The 20,411-nt window shown below is 31.1% G+C and overlaps 1 protein-coding gene across 4 annotated transcripts in view; it reads right to left on the reverse strand.

The window, feature by feature from the left end:
* The window catches only part of LOC111418839 (sol narae), a 53,172-nt gene that overhangs the window by 18,050 nt on the left and 14,711 nt on the right, over window positions 1-20,411 (reverse strand). For all 4 annotated transcript variants that reach the window (XM_023051526.2, XM_023051525.2, XM_023051527.2 and 1 more), the window contains exons 3-5: window positions 10,405-10,468; window positions 9,641-9,954; window positions 2,340-2,435 (exon numbers count right to left, since the gene is read on the reverse strand). In XM_023051526.2, the coding sequence (XP_022907294.2) occupies window positions 2,340-2,435; window positions 9,641-9,954; window positions 10,405-10,468 (474 nt within the window). The remainder of the gene's footprint in view (window positions 1-2,339; window positions 2,436-9,640; window positions 9,955-10,404; window positions 10,469-20,411) is intronic.

Genomic DNA, 20,411 nt, shown 5'->3' on the forward strand with positions numbered 1-20,411 from the left:
ACCTTGTATTCGATGCTAAGAACGTGTTTAAACATCCATAGACAAAAATTGTCACATTGACAACTAGAAAAATTAATGACCCAATGTCACCAACTTGAACTGGTTGCATAAAATGTTACTAAAATCTCATTACAGCATCGGATGCTGTAAGGAGTCTCATTACAGCACCCGTTTGAGTACTGTTATAACTTCCATTACTGTAGTGAATTACAAAATAGTATATTAAAAAACTAGTTTCGTAAGACATGCTTGAAATGCACGAATTCAAGTTAAAAAACGAGTGGCGAAGCCACGAGTTTTTTAATGAATGAGTGCTTTAAGTCTTATGAAACGTGTTTTTTATGCTATTTTTTGTAATTCCCGTTTTTATTTTATTTTTTTAACAAACATAAAATAATATTTGACAATGTAGGGAAATAGGTATGCAGCAGTTGGTAACACCGTAACACTTGAAAATAGAAATTTGAATTGACAATTAGAAACTGTCAAAACACAAATGTATTCACCTGAAAAAATGTTTCATGTACACCTCCCAAAATAAGACAAATTTCTCAGTGTTCAATGTCCTTATCATTGTGGACCTTGTATTCGATGCTAAGAACGTGTTTAAACATCCATAGACAAAAATTGTCACATTGACAACTAGAAAAATTAATGACGCAATGTCACCAACTTGAACTGGCTCCATAAAATGTTACTAAAATCTCATTACAGCATCGGATGCTGTAAGGAGTCTCATTACAGCACCCGTTTGAGTACTGTAATAGCTGTCATTACCGTCGCGAATTACAAAAAGTACTTTACAAAATCATTGATAGTTTCATGAATTCTGAGCATAAATATATCCAAAATCAATCTTATATCTAGGGCAACAAAACCACTGTAGACTAGTGTTAATAAACGTTTACAATCGACATAAATGGTGATTATCTAATACTATTTGTTCAATTTGTTTAGGTTGCCCTTAAAAATTAATTTGTCAAAATCTAATCAAAATATCAAAAAGCGGGTTTTCCAAATTATTACCCAAAATTTCGTTCTTCTAACTCTATAATATACCCCAGCAATATTATATCAGCGATTTATTGGAAGGAGATGAGGAAGGGAAGAAGTTGGTGGCTAGGTTCCGTTGTGGAAACGAGGAGAGAGCTAATAGATACTGGATGGCCGATGAGGAGAGGTGGTGTAGGCTATGCAGGGAGGAATGGGAAACGTTGGAACATATGTTGAATGGGTGCAGTGAGTTGAGGGAGGAGGAGTTGGACCGAGGGCAGATCTTAGGAGAGGGGGGAGAGGGGAAACGATGGATGAGAATGGTTGTGGGGGTAAGGAGACAAAGGGAAGGATGAGGGGATGATTGGGCCGAGGAGCCGAGGGTATGGAAATGGAGGAAGAGGGTAGAGGGTGAAAATAATATACTAATAATATATATTAGAATGTATTAAGGGGATAAAAATTGTAAATATTAAAAACAATAAAATGCTTATTAATTATTATATCAGCGAATAAAAAGTATAACTGTTTGCTGAATGTCCAAAAAATACAATTTTTTATAGATTGATTTAATAATGTAATCATTGCATTAATAAATTTATTACAGTTACCACTATTGTTCTTGTTGTTACATTTCGTAACAACTGAAACGACACATTTCCTTTGCAATCAAGAAACCAAGCATACTCGGTGACTAAATCCATTGTCGTGTTGTGCTAACAACTGTCGTTTCCTCTTTTTTAGATTTTTAAAACCCTACTTGTGTCACTTTATAACAGCAATCTTTTAACTTACGCTGTAATGAACTAAATACCCACTTAAAAAATGAAATGTTCGTTGAATTTCTCTTATATATTTTTAAATTTCTTATACATTGTTATCCTTTTACTATTGTCCCGATAGTTTCCCCATTTAAATCAGATAAAATTATAATAGCCGGTGAAATCCTAAATCTTCGATATCTCCTTGCAAAGTTTTTTTTTTGTTATTCAAGTATAAAGTAAGACAATGGACGATTGACCCTAATTCTTAATTCTTCGCCTACGCCACGTGCAAAACTTAACGAAAGACGACGATTTAAAATTTAGAATACAAATCCTAAAGAAATCCTTGGAATTTCATTCCGCGCGACGATTTAACTTTAAATAGTCGCAAAAAATCTTTACAATTAAACTAAATGCAACGCCACGCGATTTAATAAACCTCAATTTAGCGTTTGCGAAATTGTGAAAACCAGGTTAACATCGCGTTTCTTTAATTGAAAATTATATATATTTCTTTGGGCGTTAAAATAACCTTGTTTCAAATACTTGCTATAGAAAATATGTAATAAATCTTTTACTTACCACTAATAAGGCGCCGTTTCTGTCATCGTTTCTCAACAAAATTGCGGCTTGATTATCTTCATCTTGATATATATCGCCGATATTTTCATTTAAATTCTGTAAAATAAGAAAAAATTATTTTCGTTTAAAGGTCATTACCATTTTCTATACAAAAGGAAACAACTTTCGATTTAAAACCAGATTCGCTCTCAATTTCAATTTTACATACAACGTGCGTTGGTTAGATAACGACATACACAAGCTTTCTACACCGCAAGCTACTAAACTATCTTTATAAAATAATTTAGAATTTATTTGAACATATTCTACAATTTTAATGATTTATGACGGCCTTTTACAAATCGTAACATTTTAAATCTTTTTTACATTGATTTTTATTAATCTTAAGCCATTTTAAGTAATAATCTTAAAAGCCAACCAATTAGTGTGATTTAGACGATTCAAGATGGATTTAAACTTCTTCAGGTCATCATTAAGCATTATAAAAGAGTTTTGAAACTAATTTCCAACAAGTTTAAGCGATTTAAACAAGATTAAGGATTTTTAAACGCTTACAAATGATTTTAATGGTTTCTTGAACGACTTTAAATTATATAAAATAATATATTATGAATTAATATAAAAATTGAGTCATATCACATAATAAATTCAAATTGAAAGCTAATAACTTATATTTTTCTTAACAAGTATAATAGAAGCAAAATTTGTTTTTTTTTAAACGTGATACCACCCACTGTTTGATTTAAAAACGATCAAAGCTCTAACAGAAACGTTTTCGATTGCAAATCCAGATCGTATGAGCAATAAAATAGCTATGGTCCATAAAAGCACGCCAGTCACGTACTATTGTTGTAGTAACGTAACTTTTAAGTGTACGACACAAAGGAAATTTTCGATGGAAAAGTCAAGAACGCGTAGGCTAAGGCTGAGATGTATATAATAGATTTAATAAATCGAATAGATCGTACAGTTCGAATAAATCGAATAAGCGGAATGTTACGGTACTAAATTGAGTTAATGGTTTTGGATATCTGAACACTCCCTATATGTAAAGCAAATTCCTCTCTTCAAATAAATTAGAAACTAAAAGATTTATTAGGGGAGTTTCTCGTTTGACCCATCGATAGTATCTCCCCATTCATGAACTGTTAAAATTATTGTTATAAAGAATTTACAACGATTTGTTACTTAAATGTAAAAGAACGAAATGATGCAGCAATATTTAAGATGCTTTCACTCTCACGCGAGCATTTCTCCGACGTAATCGTGCGATTTAAACTATTACGTGATACCCCGAGAGAAAATTGCTATAACCTTGCTAACCTCTTTGATATTTATTAACATTTTCTAATGTTGTTTCAATAATTTCGCAAACAATGAAAATAATTTTAAGTATTTAAATTTTTTGTTCACGATATACAAAGAGGTCAATAAACTAATTCCTGGTATTGATATGGTTTGGTTTATTGGATATTTTGGAGTTAGTTCCAAAAAATTAGTACAAATAATTATTGTAGTTGTTGAGGTAAGTGTTAAGATTAATTTTGAAGGAAAGTTTGCTGCGGAGTTTAGTGTGTCCAAATTAGCTAGTTGAGCTGCAATCAGTGAAATATGATTAGCAGTCATTTCTCAATTTACGAAAGTTCTCAGACTAATCTTTTTTGAAATCTAATTCCTCTATTTTAGCACGAGAAGTTTTTAAATCAAATGTGATTCTCAATCTCAACACGTTTATTGACTTTAGTAAAGATAACATCAGAAAATACAATCAACCTTGTTTAACCGGAGCGACAAAAGAACAAAACAACAGTAGTCCAACGGCCCAATAATAAGATCATGGCCAGGCCAAGAGATACTCTTCCTCGCCAACCTGAATTTATTATTTAAAGTATTATGTTGTCACTTATATATTGTAATATCACACAATCTAGCATATCTATCATATAATATCAATAACTTTTTCTCCAGTCACTTCTTATAGTTTTACACACTAATTTGTGAGCCCCCATAACGTGAGAAAACTCGGGCATTGTAGTAATTCATCGTTAGATAAGATAACATACTTCTAAAAAACTGTAGCCAGCAATATATCCTCACCTCGTTAAGATTATGTATAACTCCTTTAAATTTAACACGTCTTCAACATTTTGAAAATTTATCCTGCAACCATGATCCCTCAAAAAACAACTTATACCATCTAGATCCCTTACAATACTCATAGAACTTTTTGCATGTCTGATACATAAAACGATCTGCACAACTCAGTATCATCACCATACAAATGACAATTTCTATGGCTATAGCTCCAAATATTCATTGTATATGTAGTAGAGAGAAGTAAGAAGTGAAAAAAGTGAAGGAAGAAGTGGTTAAGTAAATAAAATAACTTTGTGAGCTTCAGAAGTATTATTGGCTAGACATCTACTATCCCTCAAGACTGAATTATATTTGATATTCATTAACATAGATTAGCAATGAAGCCAAGGTTTAAAAATCTTGAATTTTTCAAGTATTTTGCACAGAAAAGGGAGTACAGATATAGGTTGCTAATTAATATTGGTTGATGCAGTTGTTCACAAGAAAACATCAACCGCGGAAAGAAGACAAGCATAGTAACTTAAGTTAGTCAGTAAAGGAAAACTTAGGAGAAACAGAAGTATCTCTACATTGTCATGATAGTATTAGCAATATCTTATCAGGTACTTCAACATAAGACAGAAGCAAAAAATTGATCTAAAATATTATATCTGTGCGAAATTAATTTTCACTATTTTAATTAACCAAGGTGCCGGAGTTCCACAAAACTTTTTGGAACGCAACGGAACACGCTTATATTTAAAATGTTATCATTCAAAACCAATAAGTTGTCATCTACATAATCTCTCTGGTTCAAGTTAATAAATACAGAATGACGTTTTAAGTATGTCAAAGACACTTGATAAACACTGCGCATTCTAGCAAATTGGTCAACTGTCTATACACTTAATGCATACTATAAATGTAGCAGTTATCTTAGTCTTAATAAATTTCAATTTCAACGATAAGTTTATATAAAGTTACTAAATACGTCAAGTGCTGATTTTATAATATTAATCCTAAGGCGTTGTTAACTTAAACAGAATTTACTGCCATTCAAACATATTGATAATCTTAACTTTAAGTTATCCTTCGCATTTTTGTATTATATTAAATGTAATGTTAATGATATTAAATAATATTAGAATACAACGTTCTTAAAATATATCGGAGACGATTTACGCTTAAAAATTTATGTCCCAATACGGATGGTACTTTTGTACGACATAGGTTAATGTATTTGATGTAAGAATTCTGTTGGAAGTTTGCAAAACGATGTATTAATTTTTAAAAGTTATTCAAACATGAACATGAAGCTGGTATCGGTCTTGTCATGGTTGGTATTGTATCTACATATCACAAAATTATGATTAGTCAGATTCACCGACATGGTTAGTCTTCTGAACAGAAACCATCTAATACTGTCATTCGAGCGGCGATAGCAATTAAAGAGTTTATCTTCTTGATTGGGATTAATAATGATACTTCGTTTTGTTACTTGGTTTTTGGTAAAGTTTGGGAAAATTGGAAACAAGAGATAATAACTAAGCTAAGCTGGAACGAACCACCTTAAGACATAGTAGATAACTTTAAAAACTTTTGACAGATCAATTTGAATTTGTACAAAAAATGATACAACAAATGATCAGTTGTAAGATATCATTTTCAGAGACCTTTACCTATATCTATTTGCTCTTTTAGTTCGATTTTTAGTTAAACTAGTTTATTGTTCTATTTTATCTCTCTTTAATATTCGTTTTCTGACTATTGGGGAAAAAAATTATCAAGCTGTATTTCAAAGATGTTAAAAATTAAATTTCAAAAACGTTTATACAAATCAAGGCCGTTATTGGCAAAATTCTAAACTCTAGCCGCATAATTTGTGTTATAATTAGTAAAAAAAATTATTGCGTTGCATAGACTAAGTTTAAAATTACGTTAAACCATATTCCGGTTCAGTTCAAATGGATAACTGTAATTAACCAAAATTTCTTCACTAGCTGCATTTCGCTTTCCGTTGCTCGCTCAATTGCACCCGCGGTTGCGCAATTTTTTGGTTATTTACCTTTTGCGAGCGAATTAGTCTCGATGAATGTTTCACAAGAAACCATGGTAAACCAGCGATTTTCAAAATATTCATTATTTTAATGAGAGAAGACAGATAATAAAATGTCGAAACCATTAATCATTTTAATGTACTTTTTGTACAAAAGTCATATGATTTATTGACCTAAATGTTTCTGTCTTCGATGCAAAAGAAATACATAAATCGATTCGATGACTTCGGGCGGTGTAATTCCGAACACGCAACTTCCTCCTGAAGGTATTTAGTAGGAAGTTGTTCGAGCGGCACGCGATGAATTACCAAAGAATTCTCAACGATCAGTAAAACGCTTCAAAGAACAATGGTTTTAATTAACTTTTACTGCCGATTTCGATACTTATCTTTATTCGCTTACGATCTGATTAACTCGTGCTGAACTAACAGGACGAATTTAATTTATCTGATTTTAATTATCTCTACATCGATTCGTAATCGTTCTTTTAACAAGATTTTATTACTACCAATTGTACTATTGAATTCTTTTTAATACCGCTAATTAAGGTTATAGATTTATTTCATTACACAACTTTTAATTCATTAAATTTCTTAAAGGTAAATCGATTTTATCTGAAATAGGTTGAGCGTAGGTGTAAAATGTTGCCACAGAGCGAAATTCTCATGTCGAATTTAGCATTCATACCTCAAGACCATATGACAGCAACAGCACACAAGACCGTGTCCCAGCCGGTTTCGTTTGGTTTCTGCGTAAAAGCACAGCAACGTTCGTTGTTGCCCAATCGGCACGATTTTGCAGACAATGGACCAACGTGTCCTTACCGCCCTCCTTTTTGCATAACAGATACGTTTATTTTTGACGGAAATAAACCAACGTTATTACCACTGTTAACTAAATTAAATTGTTTCAATTAAGAAAGTTTAAAATTTATAATCGACAAATGTTTTCAAGAATAACAAAAAAAAACATATATTTCCGCCTATTCTGAGAAAGTAGATTTGTCCAACCCACCCAAATACGTATAGTTTTCCCGAAGTCATTGGACCATAAAATTTAACGATGGAGTTACATGAAACGAAAGGATATTTAAAGCCACTTAATAGTACCAGAAAGAAACCGTACGATTATTGTTTTTTTTATATAACAACCACATATCAAATCACCAAAAAACTCGTTTTTTAAACTTTCAATTTCCTTCGATTTTCTTGTTTTAAAAGCATTTAAGATTTTAAAACCAAACTTGTTTGGTGATTTTCCACCAAACTAGGTAAATGGTATTTGAATAGGATGATGTTATCGCATTCCCACGCAGGGTTAAAAAGTAAATTTGGCACGTTTTCAGAACTCATTTAGGAGCGCCGCGTAAATGTTTAGCAACAACAACGGTCAATACTGTAATAAAACTTATCTTTCTCTCTCGTTTTGCGTTGAGAATGGATGTTATGCAAGGGTTCCTCGCCTATTTTGTTATATAACATATGAGTTTTCGAGTAAAGATTTTTTCTTTTACCTCGTTTCAACGATCGCTTATTTGGTACATCAAAACCCATTAAAGTTGCGCCGCTCGCAGAGACGCGTTTGCAAAAAAAAAAAGTTTATTACTTAGTTGAAGCGGCTTCGATATGCTCGAGGCGTAACGAATAAAATAGGATTATTTATTACTTTTATTAATACTAAACCTGGAAAATCAAGGATATATTTTTCTGTTTCATAAAGAATTAGTTGAATAACTAATTTTTTTTTAAATTTTGCAAGAACCTAATTGCAAAAGAAACTAAAAGTCTTCTTTTAAATAATATTATTGAGACAATAGTGACAATTAGCATATTCTAATATTGGTTTCCTTTAAAAATATATATTCAAAAGAGGACATGATGTGTTATTCAAATTTCTAAATTGGTATTCAAATATGAACGACGCAGTATGAAATAAGAAGTGATGTTATGAAATTTCACTCGTTACATAATGTACAAGAAAGAAATAAACTTATGGTTTAACGTCCGAAGACGGTGACACTTTTAAATAATTTAAGGCACGACCTGGATTTGAACTCAATCGACTAAGGTCAAGGTTAACAAAATTTCCATAGATATAAAAAAATCGTTTAAACTATAGTTTTAAGAATTAAGATTTATATTCCAAATTAAGGTTAAAAAGTAAGTTTAAGGGTTTAATCAAATCAATCCATAAATATTTTCTAAGGTATTAAGGTGATTTTATTATATCATAAACGATTTTTAAATTAAATGCTAAAGCTAGAGATCCTTCGTACTCTTAATTTTGGATACAAGTCTTTCCATGACACTTGTACTCAGGATATCAAAAATTAAAAAAAGCGGTTTGGATTAAATTGTTTGGGACATTTTGTCACACTTTATGACATTCTATCAAATACATTTAATTTTTATAAGTTTCCGATTGGTTTGGCATTCGAAGGAATCTTTCTGCAGTTTTAGTACAATGAGGTTCGAATAAATTGGGTTTCTTGAAGTAGAGAAAGAACTGCTGAAGAAAGTGCTACCTTGGAGCCAACCTCACTTCAACGAACATTCCAACAGGATTCAGCACCACAAAACGGCCTATCTGAAGGCGAATGATGGATACTTCGAACTTTAATTGACCATTGTTGTTAGTTAATGTTTGAATAAAATTTATACCAAATTTCAAGTCTCTATGTGCTTCCATTCTGTTTTTAACAACCGTGATATACAGTGCTACCAGACTTTTGTGACACTATGTATGATTTTGAATCTTTTATTTAATTATAAACAAATTTTTGAGATTGAAATGATTTTAACAATTTTCATTAAACGATTTAGATAATTTGCACCATTTCCAAAAGATTTTAATTCAATTTCAGAATTATTTTAAACATTTACATTTTCTTTTAATAATTTTAACACTGAAACAATTTCAAATATGTTTCTAAAGTTTTAATTGTCCCTAACTTATTTCATTTTAATTAATAATATCAATAAGCGTTAAGGTTATAAAACCAAAGGAATTTTAACGTAAATCTGCCATGGTAGGTATTAGAAATGCAAGGACAATATACGTTATTACTTTTAGTTTTGCAACCCATTTATTACCACCAACCTAATGAAATATTCTCAACGATTATATAACAAAATACTTTAAATAAAAAAAAGAAAACATTTTCCTTACCTCTGGTAATTCAACATACTCGACTCCGTGTTGCGAGGTGGTATTCGGTTCAACGGTCCACAATTTCAATCCTTTCTTGAACAATCCATTATTCGGCACCAAATTTAAATGAACATCTTTACCAAAAGCACGCAATTTTAAACTAGTTCTATCATCATCAATATCATCACTAAGAATTTTTTCTTTCGACTTTTTTGAATCACTTTTATTTGATTTTTCTTCGTCATTTTCTAAACTATTAATTTGAGATGATCCTAAACTTCTTTTATTACGCTGTTTCAAATGGCTTATGTTTATCACCTCGTACTCAGGAACTAAAAATATAAAAAAGAGGTTAAAAAATGATAATGTTAAAAAATTAAGATGTATGGCACTGACACGAATCTCATTCAGTTAAGAAAAAAATTAATATTTAAATATATTGACAATGCGAATTATTGTACGTGTGTTATGTGTATCTTTTGTGTTGAAAATGTTTTTGTGGATATAACATCTTTTTTAAAAGAATTATGTAAGAAGCTGTTACATAAAAATTGTCATTCCAAGGAAAGGAATGAAAAATCTTCTTTTAATGTAAGTAAATAAATAATAAAAGTATAAAAATGTTATAAAAAAATTACGATGTTTATGTTAATTGTTATTTAAGAAAGATATTTTTAAAAAAAGGATAAGGATGAGGAAGTTGGAAGTTTTTAGTTTTTAAGAAATAAATGCCAAGGAGATGACGTTAAATCGGTCATTAACGGATAATTAAATGAACTTACTTAAACTATGATCATCCACATGAAATGTACTCTTTAATTCCTCGATAGTCATATGATTGTGTATCTGCAACAAAAAAAAAAATAATAATAACAAAAAATTTTAATTTCATTTTAAATCGTTGCTTAAATTAATGTCAAAGAAGTAACTTTAAGAATTAAAAAATTATTTTCTTGAACTAAATTTCTAATTTCGTGTGTCAGGAAGTAAGTGTTTCGCAGGTGCTTCAATTAAAAGTGAAACGCGTTCTTTTCGCGTTTACCTTACGAGAGCTTTGTTCACGAACGAGTAACGTGAGAGAGTCACTCGGCATTTCCGGAAATTGAGTATCTCTCTCCGGGACTAATTGGCGTTTTAGTAAAGAAGGAAGAGATTAGTGCTTATTCGGAATGTTTCGCAGGAAGAGTTTTATGGAAAGAATGTTCCATAAACTGAAACAAAATCGACATCAAATGGGTTCAAAATAGAGAATGTGCGAAATGGGGAACAAAACAAAAATTTTATTGTTTGTCTTTTACTTTCAAAACTATTGAACAATGCAAGACTGAATGCGAAAACGTGACTGCATAATGTATTAATTTTGTGAACGGGTGTTGGTTTTCTAAAATTAGAAAGGTTTTTCTATTTTAATTAGTACAAAATTTTAATGTCAACCAAATATTTTTGTTTATTATGATGACTCATAGTTGGTTTGTTGTGTAAAATGGGAATCTGCATTGAGGTCATAAAGACAAAAAAGTTACGAAGTCGTTTTATTTTGTGAAAACAATGGGATGTTTTTGCACGTCCTGGTAAGTTCCAAAATTTAGTGGATGTCGTAAAATTTCGAAATCAAAATTTTAACACAATTTTGCAATTTTAGTATTCAAATCAAAAAATTAGAAATTATAACTCTATTCTGTTACAAGATCTTGTGCAACGAATTACCAAAGGAAATTAAATCGAAGGCGTGAAATACGATCGATTTTACATCGGAGAAAACATGCAACTTTCACTGTTGAAACGAGAAAACATGGATTTAAACAAAATAAATTTTTAAGTTTCTTTCATAATTAATACAAAATATTAACAGTATATTTTTGTTGATTTATAACGGCAAATGTTATATTAAGGAAAAAATGAGCGAGTCTAATACAATAACAATGATTAGAGGTCAATTTTTGACATGGTTATTTTGTTAAATTGGTACAAGGTGATTCTGAGCGCGAACAATTTTTGGCGTCGATATGCCCAAATTGAAAATGTGCCAAAAACCCGACAATGAGTTAGAGGCCGAATCTGGTACAAGGTTTAAACAAAATTTAACTGTCAAGGATTAACACAAAAACTACCAGAAGTATCAAATAAAAAATAAATCAATCTTATTTAATTATAAATTCCTTTTTTTTCCAAAAAGAAACGTTTTCTCTTTCTCTTCTGACACTTATTGCATAAAATTAAACTTATTGTTAGTATCAAACAATAGTTGTATATCTTGAACGAGATTTGCAAATGAATAAATAATAGATATACTATACATGCATTAAATAACTACCAGTGAGAATTGTCTCACAGTACAATACGTACCAAGTTTATTAATATAATTTTATATTAAATGAAATCCTCGTATTAATGCAATATTAATATTAATACAATTGAGCAACACATTATTAATTCCGAAAGAAAAAGAAACTTTGGTTCAGTAGGTCGCGAGGTCGTTTGCGAACAAAGCGATTTCATTGATGATATCGATCGATATAGTATTGGACAGCACATATTGAAGCGCCTCGGCCGCGAACGACCTTGGCTAAACTTTGAACGAAAAGCTCATGTTTTTGGTTGGGTAAGCCGAGGTCACTTGCGGTCAATACCATCAATATGATATCAATGAAATCGAATTTAAACATCATGTTCATAGTAAAATATGATGTCGACTAAATGTCCTCCATGACTCTGCTGACATGATACCATTCTTTTAGCGATGTTTTCCGTAACAACTTTCAATAAATGTAGTTCGATTTCAGCAGCTGCACGTCTGATATTCTCCTTTAGTTCTGGAATCGTAGCAGGGTTGTTAACATCTCAACTCTCTGGCACTTCAAATAGTCCCAGAAGAAAAGTCTAGTGGGGTTAGTTCGCAAAACCTCGCTGACCAATTGATGTCACCCCTCTAAGAGATAACAAGGAAATTTGGTTTAAAGTAAAGTGGCTGTTTCATGTGCTGTGTGACATGTGGATCCATCATGTTGAAACCACATGTCATTTAAGTTTAAATCATTGGTTTCATGATGTAACAATGATTCCTCCAGCCCACAGTGCAGACCAAACAGTTCATTTTTCTGGATGTATTGGCTTATTAAATAGCATGTAGATTTTCACTAACCCAGATGTGACAATTTTGGCGATTCACATACCCATTCAAATGAAAATGGGCTTCATCGCTCCATATGATTTTCTTGCAAAAATCAACATCCACTTCTTTGTTTAGTGAAACCGAGTTCACAAATAACGACGTTTCTGGTGGTCTGCTGGTTTAAATCCTTGGGTGAGTTGAATGAATGGGAAGATAAACATTTTTGATGTGAAGTATATCAAAAACTTTAAACACATTCTCACGTGATAACTCAAAAAGTGTTCATTTATTGATGTTAAGACTGATCTATTTTCACATTGATCTGTAATTAAACATTGTTCAAAGAAATCTAAAGATATTAACCGATTCCTAAACAATATTATCTTAATGTCATCGCAATAAAAACAAATATCTAACACAAAGCCACCATTGACGTAAATAAACCACAACAAAAAAAATAACTATTTATCGTAGCTAATTTTGGAAGTTTTTTCTTTCAACTTCTTATTAATTCGCATTCTCATATTTCGATCGATTTAATAAAAAAAAATTGATCACTATCATCGACTCGAACGACGTCACGTTTTTGATATACGTAACACGAAACCCAACCGTCTCTTTGGGAATTATCCAAAGTCGAAGTCGTGACATTGCACTTTCGCAATATTATTATTGTTCCGGTATCCCCAAGCATAAATCTTTTTCTCTTTCAATACGGTGTTCACTTTTGAACTAGAACGTCTGGTATACGCAAATTGATTAAGAAAAAAAAACCGGATCAAACAAAGAAGTTTAGTTACGGTTTCTTTTTTAATCAAGATATAGTGTCGATAGAAAAAGTATTAATAACGTTTTGATTCATTGGGTTTTCGTGTTATGACCTTAAAAGGTCGCTTGTGACGTTAGAAAAATATATTTTTTTAAATTTGAATTTAAATGACAAAAAAATAATACAATAATTATTAAATAAGCATCGTTTAACTTTCTAAAATCTACTGACACATAATTACGTTTGTATATTCTTAAAAAACCTAAATGTTACTAAAAGCTCACACGACCTTTTAGTCCTAGGCAATTAATAAAAAACATCTACGATGGAAGAGATACCTCGATTAGAAAGAAAAAAATCTACACACACAAGAACCACATGGTTAAATTGGTTATATAATCCAAGAGCTATTACCCGATTACATTACCAACAACAAGATTTTATGGCTGACAGTAAATTTATAGATGAAATTAAGTCGATTTCGTGGCATCAAAAAGATTACCTTCACTCCTCATTTTCCCATTTCAATTTTAACTTCTTCAAGGTTTTTAATTCATATTTTTTAAATAAAAATTTCACTTTGAATAATGATGTTTGAAGAATTAACAAGGATTCATTTTCCTTGAGCAAGAATTAGTCACGATTTACAAAATGCAATAATATAACAACAATTATTTCTCATAAATCATTTCAAATCAATCATCTTGTTCATTATTTTTAGTTCAAATTCTTTCAATTCTTTTATTCAATTTAAAGATAAACATCTCCATTCTCCCCATACTTGGGCGATAAAAACAATTTTTTTTGCTGTTTTGGTACCTCTCTTCTCGTAAATCCCCGAAGGAAAAGAATTAAATGGCGATTTTAAATCGTCCCTTGCGAAACATTTTAAAGACTCAACGGCGAAGATCTCCATCTCTCTTAAGTATCTTTAAGAGGAGGAGAAGTCCAAGCAAAATGTAGGTTAACCTCTGAATTAAGCACGGTCGTTTTTGGTGTAATCATCTGAAGTTTACGACTGCATTGAGGATATTTTAACCCAGCTTAACCGTCAAGTTACATCATCAACAACATCTCACAAACAAGTACTTAATCGAAATTTTATACAGAATGTTTTAAAAATAATTTTGAATATTATTTTTTGTTGGTGTAATTACAGTACAACGTCGATGTAACGGATTAATATGGAGAAGGGAGTGTCCATTATATGAATAATTTCATAAATTCGGACAGCTATCCACATCGTTGCGTTCAGTGTACGTGGGCTTATATTTATACCAAGAATGGTAGAATCTAAGAGGACTGCTACATCCCGGGAACAGGTGGATAGACCGAAGGCCCGTTCGTGACGTCAACGCTGAATAACAATTAAACACAATACCTAGAACTAGAATCATTCAGGTTTAGCCGAACGTCTCTCAAGAAGGCTAAACCCGAACGATTCTAGTTCTATGTATAGGTTAGTTCTAGTAACACTGTTAGTGTAAATCTAGTGACAGTACTAGTATAAAACTAGAACTATCACCAGACCTAGAACTAGAAACATTCTGGTTTAGCCGTCTTAAGAGAGCCTAACCCGAATGTTTCTAGTTCTAGGTCTAGTGATAGTTCTACTTTTAGTTTAATAAAAATATATAAAAATTTAGCGCTGTAACCAGAAACCGAACCAGAAAGTTTCGGACTTAGGAGTGTGTCTTCAGACGCTATACAAATTTACATTTATATTTTTTAATGTAAAAAAAATTTCAAGGAGATGAAGTAATTATAAATCCTTCATTTTCAAAAAATGTACGTTGTAATCAACAAGATGGAACATCCTGTATCTTTACGGAAATTCGATCGGCTAAAACAATGGGTTGGAGACCTTCGGATTCTTTTTCTTTCTTTTTTCTTTAATATTTCGTTAGCTCTAAAAATCTCGTTATTCACTTGAAATTCAAATAAAAGATTTCAAAGAGATAATAATCAGAGATCTACATGGAATTTGACGCAAGATGAAGAGAAACTATTCGAGGAGCTTCTTAATTACAACAAAAACAGCATAAAAAATGTTTACAACGACGTGGGTTCTTTTTCTTTTTCCTTTTTCGTGTTGCAGTGCTCTAAATTACTAAGCGCTTATAAAGAGTGGTCGCTTCGATAAATGTTTTGCAATGAATTTTTTTTTTCGTTTGCGAAACTCTTCTCGCAAAATGATCGTGCTTCTTGCAATTCGGTTTCTTATTATTCTTACGGATATTAAAGAAAATGTTGAAACCGAGTTTTAAAATGATTTCGTAAAAATAGGTTGCATTAAACAAGATTAAAAAATGTAGAGATGTCGATAATTGTTTTCAATTTTATTCTCATGGATTGTAATTTACATCATAAATACCATAAATACCGTAAGAATGGCATCACGACCTTTAATTTTTATTACAAGAAAAAATAAAGTTGCTATTATAACGGAGAATTGTAAATGTTATTTGTAATCTTCCTTAAAAAATTGTTTTAATAAAAACATATTTGATTTCGTTTATGTAATAAAGATTAATTACTACTATATAATTGAAAAATTCTTGAAAATCTCTTAAGTGTTAAAGTTAAAAGTTTTGCGCAAAAACCCAACCCAACCTAGTTTTGATGTTTTAAAATCGACTACTAAATAGAGATTGGCATCCTGTCGTTAACCGTTTCCAGTTGTGTTTATCTTTTTTTCACTTCACCTGGATATTAGTCAACAGAGGAATGAAAATTAAAAGTTATAATTATTTTATAACTCACTATGCATAAATGTCAATGCTAAATGGCTAAATGGAATTAAAAATCGTTTTGGAATGGTGACAAAAATAGGTCAAATCAATTCATTTATTGGTTAAAATTTATATTGATTGAGTTCAAAAATTGTGAAATTCACTTAAATTAATTTTCTGATTGCTTAACACATTAGTTAATATTTTATTTACATTTAATGACACTGATTTAGCTTTGTATAATCTTTACTCCAAGAGGAAGATCCTGATTATCGGACTTGTTAATCATTACTTTTGTACAGTAGTATAATAAGATGAATGAATATACAGTGTTTCCCAAAAGTAATGTAAAATAAATTCGCTGAGACGGGTCTAAAGATTTAAATTTTTTGCAATTTTTTGGTAACCATGGTAACCAATTGTTAGGAATATTTTATTAAAGACAAATTGATTGCCATATCTTGGAGAATTTTGTAGATAGTTGATGTTTCAAAATGTCGTTTTCATATATTCTGGGCGTTTAACATATTTAGTCAGTACGGACAAGACATTGCAGTAGAACTTTAGCGTTGCTCAAGAGTACCATTCCGGCTCCTTCAGTTTCATTTAAGCAACTTAGGCAGTATTCAATAATGTAGACTCCAATAACTCTCTTCCAGTTAATTTTCAATATCGTATCATCTTCCAGTACAGATTGTTGGTTTCGTGTGGCATCACGTCATCAAGTTTCAAGGTGCGGTCGAAGTATTGAAATCGGCTGTTTTTCTTTTCCGGGCGGTATTCTCAATTTGGTTCTGGTATTAACGCTTTTGTATTTCCTATCGGTGTTGGGTTCCGCGTCAATTCGGGGCATAATGTGTTTATGGCATCTCTTGCACAATTTTGAAGTTGTTAATCGTCGATACTTCTGAATTGAACTGCCCGAAATCATGTCTTTCTAGATTCTTCGAGTCCTTCCCCGATAGAGTGGGTTTCCTATTATGACGAGTCTTAGGCAAGCATGTAACTGTCCCTGTTTGCAACCTGGAGCCGTCCCTGGCCTCAAATGTAGCTCCATCCTATCACAGTCAAATCTCAGTACAATGTCAAATGTGCTTCTGTCAATTTCGTTCTTTATTACCTGGATGTAGATGATAGCATTTGTATGATAGATGAGTGAATCTTTTTCGATTTTCGGCAGATTTTGACTAATTGACAATGATACAAATATATGCGCCAACAAGATTTGATAAAAAATTTGTTCTTAAATCTTTCAAAACACTCTGTACATTATAATTTTCTTTTTAATTAATTTACATAATTTCAATTGTATATAATTTTTCATCAAAACGACATAAAATTAAAATATTGTTGCGATAGAACAACTTAAGCAATAAACGACCAATATCAACTAAATGACGACGGCTACGTCTCGTTGCAGAAACGCACTCATAACCATTAAACCGTTATATTGTGACATAATATCATAACTGTATACCGATTTGAAATTATCCCGTTCGAAGGTCTGCTGATAGAAAACTATTGCAACTCGCCGCATACCACCAAGCCACGCAGCGTTTTTAGCATTGAAGGCCAAAACTCAAAGTTACAATTCCAACCAACCACTTTTCCCCCAACCCTTTCATTGTTGTTGTAATAAGTTTGTTGTTAAATGGGCGCGTCCGGAATTGCGTTTGTAATTATTATTAAATCACGCCGACCGACGGTTTCTTTCGTTTCCTATTTCATTATCATCGCCATCACGGTTGTTATTATCGATTGGCAATTAGCCCTGTCCCCGGCTTCTTCGATTTGACCTCTTCGACATTTGACATTACTACACTGTGTTATGTAAGGAGAGAGAGGCGAAGTGCCGACCTGGATTGTAAAAAAAATGAAGCTAGATGAAAAAAAACCTCTATAAAAATTGTGTTTTGTGGTCGTCTGCGTAGAAATTAAAAAAAATTATTTGGAGAAACCTCTACTTAGAACTTCTTTGCATAAGTTTTATTTTTTTCAAAACTGAAGGTTATTATTGTGTATTTTGTATAAATGGATTTGAAATAGATGTTAGAAAATAGAAAAAAAACTGGAAGAAAAATTGTTACTGTAAACATTACAAAATTGACCTAAGTTTATTTTTAACCAATTGTGCCGGATCGTTAATCTAGATTTATTGTCAATTTTTATTCTGATCAAGATGATTATGGAACCAGGATAATAAACGAAAAACCTTATACAGAGTTAATAGGTTGTCTGATGTATTTATTGTTGGTGATACGACCTACTCGAATGTAGCCGTAAACTACTTTAGCAGATTTCAAAGCAATGCGAAAGATACACATTGGAAAGGACTGAAAAGAATCCTTCGACACACTCAAGAATCGTTGAACGCTTATTTTATGGAAGAGATTCAATGAATGGGATTTTAACTTATACAGATGCTAGTTGTACCACAAGTAGTTGGAATTTAATGAAAAATGTTACCAAGTTGAATATTATCAAATTGTATATAAGCAGAATTTTAAGAAATAGAGAATTAATTAAATGTTTCGCTTTAAGACTTACTTTCTCTTTCATTAACATGTACTTACTAAATAAAATGTTAATGAAATAAAATAATTTCAGAGATACAGTTATCCAGAAATAAATCTCATAGCCAACATTAACACTTAATAATTACCTTCAACCACTAATGGCCCATAATAAAATTACTAGTACTTGACATTTAAAGATAGATAGATACATACTTTTCTTTTTAACCCACTAAAATAAAACCAATCCATACTTACAACTTACAGCAACTTTACAGTTACCAATTACAACACCTATGAGTTAAAATTAATTACTTGGCGCAGTAAAAATTAATTAATTAGCACGTAAATGCAATGATCCCAACAAAAAATTCTCCCTTTTAAAAAGAACATTCCTTTCTAAACAAACATTTACGGAAATCTTGCAAAATTTAATTAAAATAATTTAAAATTAAGTAAACAATGAAGTTTTGATTTCATCCTCGTCTTCGAAAAGTAGAAACCGTAAAATCTTTCATAACCCAATCAATACATACTAATTTTGTTACAAAGTAAAATTGAATAATAGAGAACGTCTTGTTTGTACTAAAATGATGTAAGATTTCGTGTCGGTTCTGCACTCTTAAACATAACCAGGTAATCGACGTGTTTCTCCCATAAGATGCAAAGTAAACAAGAATTTTTTGTTATTTGCAAGTTTCGTGTCGCGTTTGAAAACTTTCACCAAAACATGAAATAAAAATTATTTGTACTCACAAAATTGACAAAGTTTTAAATAGCGAGACATTATTAATTTTAAAATGAAAAATTACATAAGATTATCGATGAAGTAAGCTATTAAAAAATCACTTAAAAAATTACGACTAAACAAAACGTAATGTACCGATAATAATTTTGTTATTAATAGAAATATTATATCATAAGATGATATATGTCCACCCATTAAATAATACAGTAAAATGTATAACAGTAACAACTTATAACAAATTACATAACTCTTTAATCAGATTTGAAACAAAAAAGAAACAATTCTTTCAAATGAATCAACTAGTTATCAAACACGACAATTATCGATTGGTAATTGTTAACTTAATTACCCCTTGTTATTACAGTTTTATGCGTTTATGGCGAAACGTATAGATGGAAAAGATAACCGTCCTATTAGAAATATAAATACAAATTTTTTAAGACTTTGAGGATATCTTGTGTTTCACTTTTACCATTTAGAACGTACCGTACGCGTTCCTGTCTCAATTGTTGTTTATTGTTACGATTATGTAACACTTTACCATTATTTATTAGTAAATCTGATTCCAGTGACAATAAAATTATCAATAAGATTTTTTCCTTGAAAATCCAATTAAATAATTAAGTGTAAAAAATATATCACGAACATTTGTATTCAAAAAATCAAAGAATCCATTGGAAATAGTTTTTAAAGAATGCTCCATTCCGCTTAATTGGTCCGCTGTTTAATAGAGCATTCGCTTAATAGGGACAAAATATGGAAGAACGAAACTTTTTATGTACTAAAAGTTAATACTATGTTTCAGTTTCACATAACTATCGTGAACCTCAAAATTAACACAAAACATAAATTGCCTTGAATTAATTCGTCCTGGACCCACCATATTTGGGAAAGATTCCGAGGGGTTCATAAAAC

This window comes from Onthophagus taurus, chromosome 7 (assembly GCF_036711975.1).
Source record: "Onthophagus taurus isolate NC chromosome 7, IU_Otau_3.0, whole genome shotgun sequence".
In the NCBI taxonomy this organism is placed as follows: Eukaryota; Metazoa; Arthropoda; class Insecta; order Coleoptera; family Scarabaeidae; genus Onthophagus; species Onthophagus taurus.